Genomic DNA, 15,067 nt, shown 5'->3' with positions numbered 1-15,067 from the left:
GGCAAAGTTACAATATCAAACAAGCATTGATAGACACAATAAATAGCACTAATAACATTGGGCCCCAGTGGGGGACCAAACCATATACTAAAATAGTGGTATAAGAACCACGACAATTTTACAGGCAATGCCTAGGGCATTCAGGATCGCTGGCCCCTTAAGAATCCACCCCAGGTTATGAGGAAGGGGACCCACGGGAGGTGCGTGCAGTGCAAGAAGCTGCTATCGGGATCTCTATTACAGCCTATGGAGAATGTCGCAGTTGGAAATAAACAGTTTAAAAATACTTCTAGCAGGAGTACAAAGTTAAAACTTTAGACTCAGGCTTTTGAGGAGCCCACTACCCCGAGAGTACCGAGGTACCACTGTTACCTGGCCCAGGGAAGCCAGGTGCATAGGTCGATTCTGGTGTCGGGTCGCGGGCTGATTTTCTATAGGAAAATGTTCAAAAGTTCAGCTAGCCAAAAGCGTCGATGATGCTGTGAAGATCAGAGATGTGAAGATTGCAGAGAAGAACCTGAAAGCAGAGGGGACAGAGTCTGGGTCACGGCAAAGTGACCAGGAGGCTCAAATCAAAGAGCCCTTCGATGTCGGGTGCTTCAAGTGGAAAGAGGTGTAGCTTGGATCTGCAGCCACGGGCTCCGGGAGGCTTCAAGGAAGACCAGCTTCGGGAGGGCGACTGTCCCATGTCGGATGAGGGTCGCTGCGGTGTTAGTGTCCGGATTGGATCCACTAAGCCTTGGCAACCGTAACCCACGCAAGATGAACAAATAGGCTACTGGTGCAGACCCACGAGGTCTGTGAGTGGTCTCCTTCGAGGAGACGGGAGAGCAGGCCTGGAGCAACCAGGGGAACTCTTAAAGTTGAAGATTGTCCTCCGCCAGGGCCCACAAGTCGAGAGACAAGGGACCGCGGAAGGCAGCAATTTGGCGTGCGTAAAAGGGAGCCCACGGGCCGCCGGGGCGAGCTAGGGCGCTGGTCTTTGGCACAATTGCTGCTTAAAGGTTGGCTCAAGTTTGGGCCAAAGCACGACTTCCCCACTGGTCGGAGTCGTGTGCTATGCAAGAGGTGGCCGGTGTCCTGGGGTATTGGGGATCTCTGCACCAACGCGGTCCACGGTGCTCAGCTCGGCTGGGCACACTCACTGGCCTCTGGGATGCTTAGGAAACCCACCTCAGGGTGCTGGGAGTCGACGAAGTCCGAAGGAGCAGCGAAGTTCCGACCGGGTCACTTGCAGTGTTTCAGGGGCCTGCCAAGCAGGGGGGTAACTCCTTTACCCCAAGGGAGATTTCTTCCGTCAGCTGGGCAGCAGCAAGTCGAAGATCAAGACTATAAAGCTCAAGAGTAATCTGAGGCTCTGGGGCCACGTTATTCACCTTTATCCCCAAGATTAGGGGAGTGTCCAGAGTAGTGTCCACCAATGGCTGGTGAGGCGGGAAAGGGTGGCTACACCTTCTCCCCTTTGTGTGTTTCCCACCTGGGCGAGGGGCAGGATGCCCCTGAACCGGTTCCAAGCGGTGTATGCAGAATGAGGCTTCTGCAGCTGCCTACGTGCAACTCTGAAAGGACATTTGGTGCACCCACCCTGTTCCAATCCACATTATCCTGTCTGGGGAGATGCTAGCACCTCCCTGCGCCAGGAGCCCTATTGTCCAGCTGGCGAGGCTGGGAGATTTTCCCCAGCAACAGCCAGCCAGGGTCGTGTAGGTGGCGGGTAGTAGCCATTTTGTGCTACTTGTGCACTTTTAAATTGGTGTCTAAATTCTGCCGCTTTTCCCATATCGCCCCTCTAGCAGGGGGGAATCGTACCCTCATGCCCATGGCTGGACTGGGGGTATGATTCCTACATGTTTGACACCAAACACGATATGGTTCTGTGTAGCCATTCTCAAGTTATCGCGTTATCGCGATAGACTTATAATGCGGTTAAGAGTATATGGTATGGCTACACTACAAATAACCCAGCAATGATTTTGCGAAGGTTGCAGAGAGGCCCTACTCATGTAGGGGTCCCCCCTCACACATACCTCAGCACCCTGCCTTGTAGGATTACCAAGGCCTGCTATAGGGGTGACCTATGAGAGTATATGTGTGTGAGAAAGTGGCTCTGTATATACTGTTCCCTAATAGGTACAGGGTTTACAGAGTCCACAGTCCCCCCAGAGGCTGATAGAGGTCAAAGTTAGGTATGACCTTACTCTCAAAAGTGGTAGCTTGGTCGAGCAGTAAGGCAGTACCAGAGGACAGTGTAAAGCATTTATTGTACACACTCAGTCAGCAAATGGTTTCACACACTCAATAACTGAACTCTAGGCTAATGGTTTATATATAAAATATATGCTTGTTTTATTTTTAGAACCACAAAGGGGATAAAAATATACTTTCTCAGAATGAGAGGTTGAATATAAATACTTTTGTCTTAAGCAATACATTTTTGTAAACAGTTACAGTTGGTTGCAATAAACATTCCTATTTCCTAAACATAACAATGCATTGAGCTCAATGGTAAATTCAGGTTATTTGTAATAAATTGTATTTCAGATGACTTTTGGAATTCCAGGTCTGGCTCCTAGATCCAGCTCTGGGTCAGTATTCAGAATCAAGTGATGAAAGTCGACTTAATAACTGTAATGATTTTTAAATGATATTTAGCTATTTCAAAAGTTAGCACTTAGAAAATATTTCAAAGAAAACATTCAATGGATCTCTATGGCAAGAAATTCAAATTGCAGGTAGAATACTTTATCGTTACTTTAGTAATCCAGGACTGGGTACCTAGACCCAGGACTGGGGTCCTTATCAAAAACAGGTAAGTAATTTCGTTTGCAGAAATGGTACGATTTTAAAAGAATATTTCAAATTTGCAAAAATAGACACTTAGAAGAAATTTCACAGAAAAGCAGACAATGGTTTCCTATGGGAGAAAAATGAGTTAGAGGTAAGTATAGTTGTGGACACTTTTCAGAGTCAGGGCTGGGCACCAAGATCCAGCACTGGGAGCTCACCTAGGAGCAGGTGAGTAAATTCGTTTTTGTCACTTGGCTGATTTTTGGTGAATATTTGCAGTTTTGAAAAGTTCACACTTAGAAGATTTTTGAAGAAAAAGCCAGTCAATGTTACCCTATGAGGAAAATGAAGTTAGCGGTTTAAGGGTAAGTACTCGACTGGCAGAGTTGAAATTCCGGGCATAGACTCAGGGGTCCCCCAGTGTCAGGTAGGTACAGTTGGTTCACCCTCAGCGGTTTCAGGACGGCCGGGTGCAGAGAGAGTTAGGCCCAATGTTATCCTATGAGGGATAGGGGGGCCTTGGTTGGTGGCTGCTGTCTGGCAAGCCACGCGGCTGTGGGAGCTGGGCTCCTGGTCACTTACTCAGGGCAAGTGGGGACGTAGGTTAGTGTAGAGAGTGCACTGCCAGGGCCACTCGGGCGGCTGGGTGCAGGGTGCTTTTGAGCCTTCGGGTGCTCAATGGAAATCAATGGAAATGTTCCGGTTTGGAAAAAGGCTGCAAGCTCGGGGACGAGGATGCTTCAGGTGCCAACACCACTTCGAGAGGTAAGTTGGGTAGTTGTAGGTTAGGTGGGTACCCCGGGATTGGGCACAGGGGGCCGCAGGGCGCTGGGTGCAGGGGTGCCTTTTGACGTCGGATATCTTACCCTCTTGTTGATCGCGGTTGGGGTGGCACTCTGTTCTGAGGCTGCAGGGTTCTTCCGGAATGTCGAGGGGGGTCCTTGGGTGCCGGACTCGGGGTCACAGTCGCCGTGGGGTCGCCCTCAGGGTCTTTGTCCACTCCGGCACTGGCCTGGCTTGGCTGGTGCAGAGTGGGTTGGGTCCGCGGTTCCGGGCTGCTGCCAGGGGTTAAAAATAGGTTTCTTGAGTAGAGCCTCTACTCATGGGAGTCCCAGGGGCTTAGACCCAAGAGGTAGCCAGGTCCTCCGGGGTTGGTGAGGTTGCTGGCCACGAGAGATGCCGCGCTGGTGCAGGTTCGAGAGTCGACAGGCCGGTAGGGCTGGGGCCAAAGCAGTTGGTGTCTTCTTCTCTTTTTAGCAGCTGCAGGGCAGGTCCTTGTTCTTCTTGCTCTTCTTGTAGTTTTCTATCTGGAATCTGAGGAAGGAAGGTTCAGGGTGCCCCTAAATACTAGATTTAGGGGCGTTACAGGTAGGTGAAGGCCAGGGACCAATGGGTCCTTGTCCTGGGGTGGGTACACCCCCTATCCTGCCTCTCTCCTGTGGGAGGGGAGCAGTAGCCTAATCCTGATAGGGTAGGGCCTCCCATCTTCAAGATGGCGAGAGCCCGGAGATGTGCTTCACCTCGCCTCCCCCACCTGAGGGGTGGGGTGGGCAGGCTGGCACATCCCCTGTCCTTGTATGGGGTTTCCGGCCAAGCTTCCCGCCAGAGTGGGGGGTTGCAGTGGCCTGGGGAAACTCCAAATGGCGGCATGCCTTTGAAGCTTCCCTTTGCTCGTCCTGGGGGAGGAGATTTCTCACCTCACCCAGGATGTGCATTGTTGCAGGCCCGGGAGAGCAGGAGCTCTCCCACCCAGGGGTCCAGCAACGTGTCTGCTGTGTGGCAGCCTGGGCAGCCTCAGAGCAGACGTGGATTGTAGGTTAGCTGTAAGGGGGCATCTCTAAGATGCCCTCTGGGGTGCTTAGTACATTAAATCCCACACTGGCATCAGTGTGGGTTTAATGTGCTGAGAAGTTTGATACCAAACTTCCCAGTCTTCAGTGTTGCCATTATGGTGCTGTGGAGCTTGTGTTTGACGAGCTCTCAGCACCATGTACTCGTACATGGCAGCACTGTACTTACAGTGCCCAGGAATGGACCTGGGTACTGTAGGGGCATAGGGCTCCTGCTCCTGTGCCCACACCATAGGAATAAGGCACCCAGCCAGAGGGGTGGCTGACATATGCCTTGGCAGTGTAGGTGATGGGCATGGCACACAGAGATGTGTGCCATGTCGACTCTTTGTTTTGTCCTGCACCCAGACACTCATCCTGCAAAGGCAGTGTGTGTGTGTAAGGGCACAGGGCCTCTAAGGATGGCACAATGAGTGCTGCAGCCCTTAGAGGCCTTCCCTGGTCACAAGGCCCTGGGTACCTAGGGTACCATTTACTAGGGGCTGACATGTGGCCAGAGTTTGCCAATTGGGAGTTTGTATTTTAGGGAAGGAACACAGGCCCTGGGCACCTGATTGGCAGGAGCCCAGGGCACAGCAAGGAAAAGTGCATCAGCTATTAGGCAAAAAGGGGGGGGGTTACTGCAACAGAAACCCACTTTCTCACAATGTGTTGTAATGGGGTGGGATATAGGGTACCTATATCCCTGTAAGGGGTGCTAGCCCCACCTTACCCAGACTACAGTAGTGGTCTGGTGGTGTCAGTTTGTATGGCTGTCCCAGGGTGGCACAATAAGTGCTGCAGCCCTGGTAGGCCTACTGAGGGACCCATGCCCTGGGTACCTAGGGTACCATCTACACGGGACTGTCAGGGCATCCTCAGCATCCAATTAGTTTGTACCTAGGGTACTTCACATTAGTTTTAGGGAGAAAGCTGATAGGCTGGGGTCCTCGATAGCAGGATCCCAGCCAGACTAGTCAAAAACCATTCAAATACCAGGCAAAAGTTGGGGGCAACCATCAGTCAGATTCCACCTTCCTACACATCTTAATTATTTACTGACCTTTTGGTAACATTTCTAATTCTTGCATTTCATTTTGCTTTCTGTTTCAGGGTAAGGAGCAGGAGCACACTTTTGTCTTCAGGATGGAGCACCCTAAAGCCTGTAAACACTTGTGGAAATGTGCTGTTGAACATCATGCTTTCTTCAGGCTCCGTGGGCCAGTGCAAAAAAGTATGAGTGGTCCTGGATTCATCCGCCTTGGATCACGTTTCCGTTACAGGTTAGTTGTCTGTTGCATGATCCATAGAAACTAAAGATAAAGGAATGGATGGGGGAGAACAATCTTATAGGATGAATAGTGAGAAGAATGGACTGTAGTACAGGAAAGAGCAGAAGATATGGAAGTGGGCACTGAAATTGAATAAAGAAGTCATGGATGTGTGAGGATGTTATAGATGGGTGAGGCAAAGTACAAGAGATAGCGAGTTGCTTGAAGGAGAAAGGAAGGAATGCTATACTGTTAGAGATAAGATTGGGAAACTAGAATGGAAATGAAATACAAATTAGTGATGAGGGGTCATATGGGGCGATTAATCGTAGATGAAGAACCAGATGTGAATGTAAAATAGAAAGGTCCAGGTTCCTTCTTTCAGGGATAAGCATCTTATCCAGCCCTGATGTTTTCCGTTCATTCTTACTTTACAGCCCCACATTTAGAATAGAGAAGGTAAACAGAATGCAAAGGAAAAACCAAACAGGATGATTAACCTAGGGCAACTTGGGGGCAATGGGGAAAGCAAGGATCCCCTCATGTGTTACTGGCTAGCATGGACACTGTTTAAGCAGTTACTAAAATGCAGTACATCCTTCTTCAGTAGAGTAACACTTTAAATGTGGGGGTGCTGGCAGCACAATGCGTCTATGCGACTTGTTGGCTGGTATCGCAGGCAATGTGCTCCCTCCCCTTGTTGAGCTCTGGTAGGTACATGTGATCTGGGAGTGCTTCAGAAACCTGAGAAGACTAAGCAGCATTACCAGCACCCCCAAGTTGAAGTTGTTCGACTCTACTGAAAAAGGGCAAATATTCTGAAACACCCGTCTAGATCTACTCACCACTGGCTGCAGCACAATGGTGAATTCTAAAGACTGTCAACTAAAGTGAATGTTATTATGCACTGCATTTACCACAATGCATCATGGCGAATTGTGTGCTGGTGTGCCATGCAGTATGCTTCCTCCCCACTGTTGTGATTGGCTCCTGCTCATATTGCAACTGTTTGACAGCTCCTGCTTTATTTTTCTGTTTTATCACTCCGGCAAGTTTGTTTTTGCCTTCTTTTTAAGACTGCCAAAAGACTTGTTCAGATCCTTTACAATCCTTTTAGATCTCCTATGAGATTCCCCTCTTTTGTCATTTTGCTGTCCAGGAAATAAAATATGCTCCTAGAGTTATTTCCTGTGTAGAAACTGGATCCGCTCTAATCCGGCTCCAATTTCTCACCAGTCTTCCCCCTGAGAGCTTTAGGACAACAGTGCTTGGCAGGGGATATGTTATGCATTTGTTTGAGGGAAGAAAGAAAGATCCTTAACCATTTAAAGAACTGTACTATTAAAAAATAAAAATGGTTTTCGAAAACAAACAACCATCAAGTACATCTCCTTGTCGTGGCAGTAGGTTCTTGTATATCAAAGTCACGATGAACGAGCCTCCATTGCCAGTACATTATGGAAAATCAAACCCTTCTTGCCCCCAGCTGACTTTCAGGTAGCTGTCCAATCCCTAGTCATCTCCTAATTATATGACGGGCGTGCCAGGGGCGGTTCCTGCCTGTGGGCGTTTAGGCCCCCCCTCCCTGATTATTTTGCCCGAGGCACTAGGCAGCTGTGAACAAAAATGTGTTAGAGTTGTTACTTTACTTACAATTAATCTCAGCCAGCGTCAGACAGCTGTCGGAGCCGCGGGCCGGTTATATCACATGATGTCAGCAGGCTTAGGGGGTGGGCTGGTGTTGGGACTCGGGTGCAGAACAGTCAGCCAAACCAACTGCGAAATGCGCATGTCGGGTTGGCCGGGTGCCTTTCCCTGGCCAGCCCGACATGCGCAATGTTCATCAGTCTCGCCTGTACAATTAGGGAGCCAGGAGATAGAAGCTGCAGGCCCCCGGTCTCCTAAAGAGCAGCGAGTTGTCCTACCCAGGCCAATGCTTTAGAGTCTCTAGACAGAAAACGCGGAGCCTGGGACTGGGCAAGTCCACAGAGCCTGGAGAGCATATTCACCAATCACTGCATGGCTTTATTGTGAAGCCGTGCAGTGATTGGTCGTAGCTGCCCTAGTTCAGCCTCTCTCTCCCCCCTTCCTGCATGAACGCCATTACAGTGGAGATAGGCGAGCAGAGCTCCCTAACCTGGTAGCCCAGCCCCCTGAGCTTAATGCCGGCCTTCCTTGTGCATACAACTTCAATTAAGTTGGCAATGGATGTGAATGTCGGATGTCCCCTGGATGTGCTGAGAGCCTGCCTTTGAAATCTTATCACTGCTGAGAGCAGCAGAGTCCGACGCAGAAAGGAGGATTCAGAATGAGAATTCGTGTTGCTTGTGTTGTCCTGGCCAACACACTTGGCCTTCTAGGCCGCCTAGTTGTATCGTGCAACGTGTGCAGTAATGGCCGTAATGGCCAGAGCAGACCTACAGAATCTGGAGGAGGTGTTGAGTTGAACCTGGGGAAAACCAGGTGTGAGTATCTGCGTCGTTGACTCAACATCCTGTGACTCTGGGCAAGTCACTTAATCTCACAGTGCCTATCAAAAAAGCTTGTGGGATGGATTTTCTGCTTGTGTACTGTAATTGGCGTGCGCTCATGTAAAACTGTGCTCTAATACCTTTGTGTCGCGCTCCGGCTTTATAAACACTCACGCTCTTTGAAGTGCAGAGATGACTCTACACCTCAAAGAGTGTGAGTGTTTATATAGCTTGATCGCAGAGTGCAGACAGAAATGTTTGTGAAGCTAGGCCCTGATGGCAGGTACCTCCGAGAAGCGTTGGCAGCGGCGTGTATGCTTCTCAGAGGTGCATGCCATGATGACACGATAACTGAAGACCACGGATCTAGAGAGACTGCTGCATGAGGTTGGAAAAATATATTGTATTCCTCCTAATAAAGAACACAATGCTGACAATCCCATTTTTCATTCTTCTCATTACACGTATTTAAACGATGAGAACACGTACAGCAGCACCATAATACTCCGCCCTTACCCCAAAATGGAACACAGTGAAGCAAGACAACATAATAATCTAAATTTCATGCCTCATTTTTGATCTTGTTTTCCAGTCATTTGTTAGTGTGCTTCACAGAAGTTAAATAGGTCATAATTGTTCTGATGGATATGAGCTTGTGGATCACACAAAGACGCTATCGCCATGCCCCTCCGTTTAAAATAAACAGCCCTATTAGCTTGTTTCTGCATTCTAGCAGAGCTCAACCATTAATAAACCTTCTGAATAACAATAATTGATTTTGTCCCTTTCTTTATTTGACAGGCTCGTTCTAAAACTCCAAAGTATTAGGGGCTGACATGTTCTGGTCTGGAAGGACTAAAAGTATCCTTATGTGAACTGAAACACGTCACTGTCATCATACGTGCCTTCCACCGGCTTATAGTGGTTCAGCGTCCTCCTAGCTCCTTTAGCCATGTGGAAAAAGCTGCAAATCAGATGCCTGCATGAGGCAGTGCAGTGATGTTTGCTGAAACATATTCCGTTTGATTCCTCTGAGAAAACGAGGAGAGACCTGACAGTTTCATCAATTACATTTTCCCTCATGAATAATCGAACCTGAGGTTTTCCATGAGCAGACTCAACTGGCTGTTTTTTTTCATAGGTCCGAAATCAACAGGAGACACTCCAATATCAGGCAGGCCTACGTAATGGCGGACCTTGGAAGTCCGATCTATCATCTCATTCCATGTACATATTGGCGAAACTTTGGGAAGGACTTTGTAAAATCTGTGCGTGCAAGCTTACATTAAAAGGTCATTGTGACTGAGGTCAAGTGCTGTAGATCGGGTCCAGCCCACGGCTCTACCAAGACTTAGCCACTTTTAGAAGCTGCATCCATTTGGTACACCTTTCAAAATACATTGAACGTAAGGTACCCTGTCCCATTTGTTCCTAATAACTTAGAGAGAGAACTGGCGATGCTCTTCTGAAATGTGTTGTTCTAATAAAACATCATGGGTTTCCCGGCACATTTACATATGTAGCATAAACAAATACACAAGTGCACACCTGCATGTAAATTCCCAAATAGACCCGTCCACTAATAAATGTGCTTACAAGCATGTGGACACACATGCATACATGACCGCGTTAGAACTACCCAGCCTTTTGCTGCTTCTCATACATTTGGTTAGAATATGGCTCCACACTCACACAAAGGAGTATACACCTGCATGTAAATACTCAAATAGACACCCACCCACTAATAAATATGCTTGAATGCATGCGAACACACAAATATGATCTTTCCAGCGTTAGCACCACCTAGCCTTTTTCCTGCCCCTCACACATGTAATAAGAATAAGCCTTCTGAGGTATTGTTGAAGGTGCAGTCTGTCTATAATATAGGTCTGATGTAGTGCAGTCAGAAAAGACTGCCATGGATAGGGTCTTTCGTCACCCATTTTAAAATGTGGTTCCTCTGCTGGCTTCAAAGAATTTTATGAATGAAGGTCTTACTATTGCTTCCCGTTGACAAAGGACCCACGCTACACATCTTTGTAATTTTGACCACAGTCTGCAAGTGACTATTTTATAACACGTTAGGAGGAGTCATTGAGAAGTTTGCTGCTATTGAAGACAGACATGCTGATTTTGTCTCCAAAAAGTGAACAATATGTTAATCCTAACATTTCTTGAACGCTGCTAGTTTGGGATCTACTCGGTCGTTCGATAAATAAAAATAAAAAAATATGTGAGGTGCTCAGCATTGTTCTCTCCAAGTCTGTTATGAAGCTCTCTGGTTGTACTGAATAAGCAGCTAGCTACCTATGTTATTATATGACCTCTCTTCATTAATGTAATAACTGCACTTTCACGGTTGCTTTATCAACCTTCTGCTTTCTCAAATTCCTTGAAATGGCATAATTTGCCGTCTCTTTTTTAAAAAAATTCTCGTGGGGAGAACCCCCTCAAATCCCCCTTAGCTCACCCAGGATCTCGCTCGCCACTGTGCACTCAGCCAAAAATTTTACACCCTACCACTTTCAAAAGTCACCACCCACCACTGGGGTGCGCTACTCTTGTTGGCTTACCCTAAGTAAAGCTGACCTACTAAGGGCCACATTGAACTCCGCTACAAGGCTCATCACAGGGTCCAGAAGATTCTACCACATTACTCGATACTTAAACTATCTAAAATGACTCCTGTTTGAAGCAAGGATCCAGTTGAAGATCGCTTGCATGACACACAAGGCCCTTCACCACAACACACCTGTCTACCTGGTCAAATACTCGATCTATCTTGTGGTAGTCGCTCCTTAAGAAGCTCCAACTCCCTATTGTTGAAACCGCAGAAGTTAAAAAAAAAAAAAGACTTACATCCGCTCTTTCTCTGCTCTAGCCCTAAGAATATGGAAGGCACTGCCGTATGAAACTAGGTCCAGCCCTCCATTAACTCCTTCACAAAAGAAAAACTTCTGATGAATACATTCGTTCACTAGTCACTCTGATTGACCATTTTCTTGTCGACACCTTTAGATCCGGGATGGTTTTTTTGTGCACATTTCATATAGCGCGAACTCAACCCGAAGGTATTGGAGTGCTTTACATGACCACCACTTACGTTACACAAGGACACATTCATTATTTGGTAGGTGCGGGGAGATTAGGTGATTTGCCCAGAATCACAGGATGTCGAGACGATGCCGAGGCTCGAACCTGGTTCCCCAGCTCCAAAGTCGGCAGCTTTTGGCGTAAGGCTACATCCTCTCCTTTTTGGTATATTGTTTCTGTATTGCTCAATGCATATTCCTTCTTGCATTTTCTCTTGTACGTATGACTGACTTCTATATGTACAGCGCTCTGATACACTGAAGGGTCACGTGTGCGCTATATAAAACTCTGAAAATAAATATTAAATGCAGAGCTGATTACATCTTTTGATAATCAATTGAGTCCCAATCTGAGTATTTGATCTGGAATTTCCCTGTATTTATCCCACAACGCTGTTATATGGCCTGCATGTACAATTCAGGAGTATTTGCGCCCACCAAGGGTGAAGGGAGAGGAGATGGGTGAGAAAGGGAGGGGCAAGTCGGAGGAAAAGGAGAAGGGAGGAAGGGATAGTAAGCGAGTGAGTAGTAGTACAAACAAGCCATTTCTGCAACCCTTATTTAGTGTTTTTTTCAGTTCTGCCTTTAGGGGTGACCTTTTTTTAGCAAGCATTGGGATTCAGATTTTTCTATTTGTAGCTGGCAATATACATGATCCACCATCTAACTTGAGGGGTGGCATTGCATCCCAATGCATAGCCACACGCCTTTTTGCCAGGAGCAGCACCTTGGCAGTGAGTTTGCAGAGCCCAACAAGGCCACCATGGGTTATCTAGTCACCCTGATTGCATTTACCTCCTCTAAACACTCGAGCCCTGTTGTCATTTTTTCTCGGACACTGCCAGGCCAAAAGTGGGAAGCCAGCACCATTTGCACTGCCTTTCACGCACCGTTTATCATCTTCAATGCCTATTCTATGGACTCAATAATATCTCCATTGCTGATCTGGAATGTTCATGCATGCTCCCTCTGTCACTTCGAGCACACTCTGGACTCAATGAGTCAGTGTCATGTGGCATCGAGTCATGTTATCAGTCTCTGGAGGAGCGCTATGTCAGAACTGAATCTAGCTCTAGGAGGCTGGCAGGCTCATGAGGGAATGTGTTACGTGCCTGCCTGCAGGTGCTATGCAGCCAGTAATAAAGGAATACATCAAAAAGTGTGCAGTCAGTAGCTAATTGTAAGTCTCGCAGCTCAACAAAAGACCTGTCCGGTACAGATTCCCTACCACCTCCAGCTTTCTGTGCTTTAGCTGTAAAAAAAAACATTCATTTGTTGTGAGTTAAGGCCAGATTCCATGTAAAACGTAAACTTATCGAGTATAGATTAGGCGGACAGGCTCTCCGAAGAAGCCTGTCCCACACTTCATACTTTGTGTTGATTTCACCCTTGGGATGCATCAGAGCAGTGCAGACAGTGGTAATCACAGGGCAGGGGTGGTATTATGATCCTCAACCACGATATGGACAGGAAAGGCAGTGGATGAAACCACTGATGAATGAATTGCGTCTGTGTGTAATAAAGTTTCACTTCAGGAGCGCACATTCCACCTTGCGGAATTACCATAGTCAACCGCTTCCATGCCATCTGACTGTTCCCCTACCCCACCCCCAAACCAAACTAATCGAGGGATTAAATGCAGGCATAGATGGTTTTCGGTAGCGGCATAGGAATATTGAGAGATGGGGTCATCTAAGCAAAATCTCAATTTTAGTGATCGCTCTTCTCTGTACCATAGTCGAAGTCAGTCTAGTCCAACCTGGAAGCCCCTCCTCCAGATGGGCTATCACTGTACAGTAATTCTCCTGTCGGAGCTCCTCCATATCTCTGCTGATCAAAATCAACAAATATTTAACCGCAGAGCCAGCCCATTTCAAGGGGAAGTCTATATCAAACTGTAATGTAGCAGGCGTCTGAGGGGAAGAATACAGATTTTGACCAGTTAATGGTGATCCCGGTCTGTCCGCCAAACCTAAGATTTACTGCAATATTGTTGCCAGGTTGACCTCAGACTCTTGAAAATAAACAATGACGTGGCAGCTTACATTGAGTCCACTTGAGTGAGTCGAAAGCCTTTGTGACTTTAAAGATGGTCACCAACCGAAGCTTGGGAAACAGTGGGTGAAGCACGGCAAAACAGAGCACGTAAATTGTGTGCAGTGAATCTTCCTGGCATGAACCCGGACTGATCCGGCTTGACAAAATTGGGAAGAAGTACGAGCAATCTGTCCACGAGGATCCTGGCCAGTATTTTGTCTGATAATCAGCGGCTGATACGTGTAACAGTGGCTTGAAGGCTTGTCGGGTTTGAGTATGGTGACTAATAACGCCTCTCTCAAACTGGGGGAGCACCACACAGCATCTCTGACCTCCTCCAACATAGATTTCAAGTGTGGAGACAAGATCTTAGCATATTCTTTATAGAACTAATTTATGAGATAATACAGTCCTGGTGCCCTGCCACTAGGCACACTCCGAATAGCGCAGCCTTTATCATTCTCATTGAATGCCACATCAAGGTACCATCTGTGAGCATCGTCCAGCCACAGCAATTCAAAGTATTCAGTCAGCTTATCAAAGGCAACAGTAGAGTTGGATCAGTACATTGTAGAATAACAGTCCCTCATCATTCAAAAGGTCAGTAATGTATGAACTGCACTGCTTTTTCTTAAGCAGAGATGCTAGGGTTTTACCAGCCCTGCCCCCTCCCAATAGCTCCTTGCAGTGACCACTTTGTGTAAATAATGAGTTTACCTCTCAGCATTGTCATTATAGTTGGAAAGTTTGCAGTGTAGCTCAGCCAGGATCTGTGCATCATGGGAGAGAAGTATTGGGTCCGAGCACTCCATTATTGCTCAAGTCGCGATAGGAACTGTCAGATCCCATAGAACCCCAACTGTTTTGACAGACATTTTCCTTTAATGAAGGTCTTAAATGCCTCCCAGATCACACCTGGAGACTTGACAGACTGGACATTATTAGCAAAAAACTCTATAATGTTGGTTTAGATTTCAGGTCTAAAGATCGGGTGCCTCAGTGTGTTAGGCAGAAGTCTCCAAGTGAATACCAGCATTATCGACCTGTGGTCTGAGAGGGTTTGAGGCATATGTTCAACCTTTTGGCCTAGATGGCAACATCTTTAGAAAGTTACCAGTTTTCAATACAGGACCACACGTTACAGTAGTGCCCTCAATAGTTTTGTGGTGCCTTTCACACCGCATGTCAGGCAGTTCATGATCGGTCATGATGGCATGTAGTTGAGCAGCTTCACATGGGTGTGACGTGGGATCCAATTGGGATTTGTCCACATCAGGATTTAGCACTACTTAAATGTCTACTCCTCCACATCCACCCGAAAAAATTGTTGAATATCCCAAACTCAGAATCTTGTGCCAGATCGAAAGAAGTAGATCGGGGTAATCAGTATTAGGACCATACATGCAGACCAGTGTTTCTCTTTTGCAGATGAGAATTCCATGCAAAATGAAATAACTCCCCTCGCCATGGCTAATAAAATTAAAAGTTTGACATTGCACCCCTTTTCTGATGTCTACTGCAACAACCCTAGTATAGGAGGAGGATGTGGCTGTGCCAGTCTGGTTCTGGAGTGCTTCCTA

At 47.1% G+C, this 15,067-nt stretch overlaps 1 protein-coding gene across 2 annotated transcripts in view; it reads left to right on the top strand.

Annotated features, from left to right (window-relative positions):
* EPB41L5 (erythrocyte membrane protein band 4.1 like 5) overlaps positions 1 to 15,067 on the top strand; it is an 851,839-nt gene that overhangs the window by 438,148 nt on the left and 398,624 nt on the right. For both annotated transcript variants that reach the window (XM_085645978.1, XM_085645979.1), the window contains exon 12: positions 5,730 to 5,899. In XM_085645978.1, the coding sequence (XP_085502104.1) occupies positions 5,730 to 5,899 (170 nt within the window). The remainder of the gene's footprint in view (positions 1 to 5,729; positions 5,900 to 15,067) is intronic.

This window comes from Triturus cristatus, chromosome 3_1 (assembly GCF_964204655.1).
Source record: "Triturus cristatus chromosome 3_1, aTriCri1.1, whole genome shotgun sequence".
NCBI classification, from domain to species: domain Eukaryota; kingdom Metazoa; phylum Chordata; class Amphibia; order Caudata; family Salamandridae; genus Triturus; species Triturus cristatus.
Note: the sequence above shows the minus strand (reverse complement) of the source record. Positions and strands in the feature narration are given on the sequence as shown.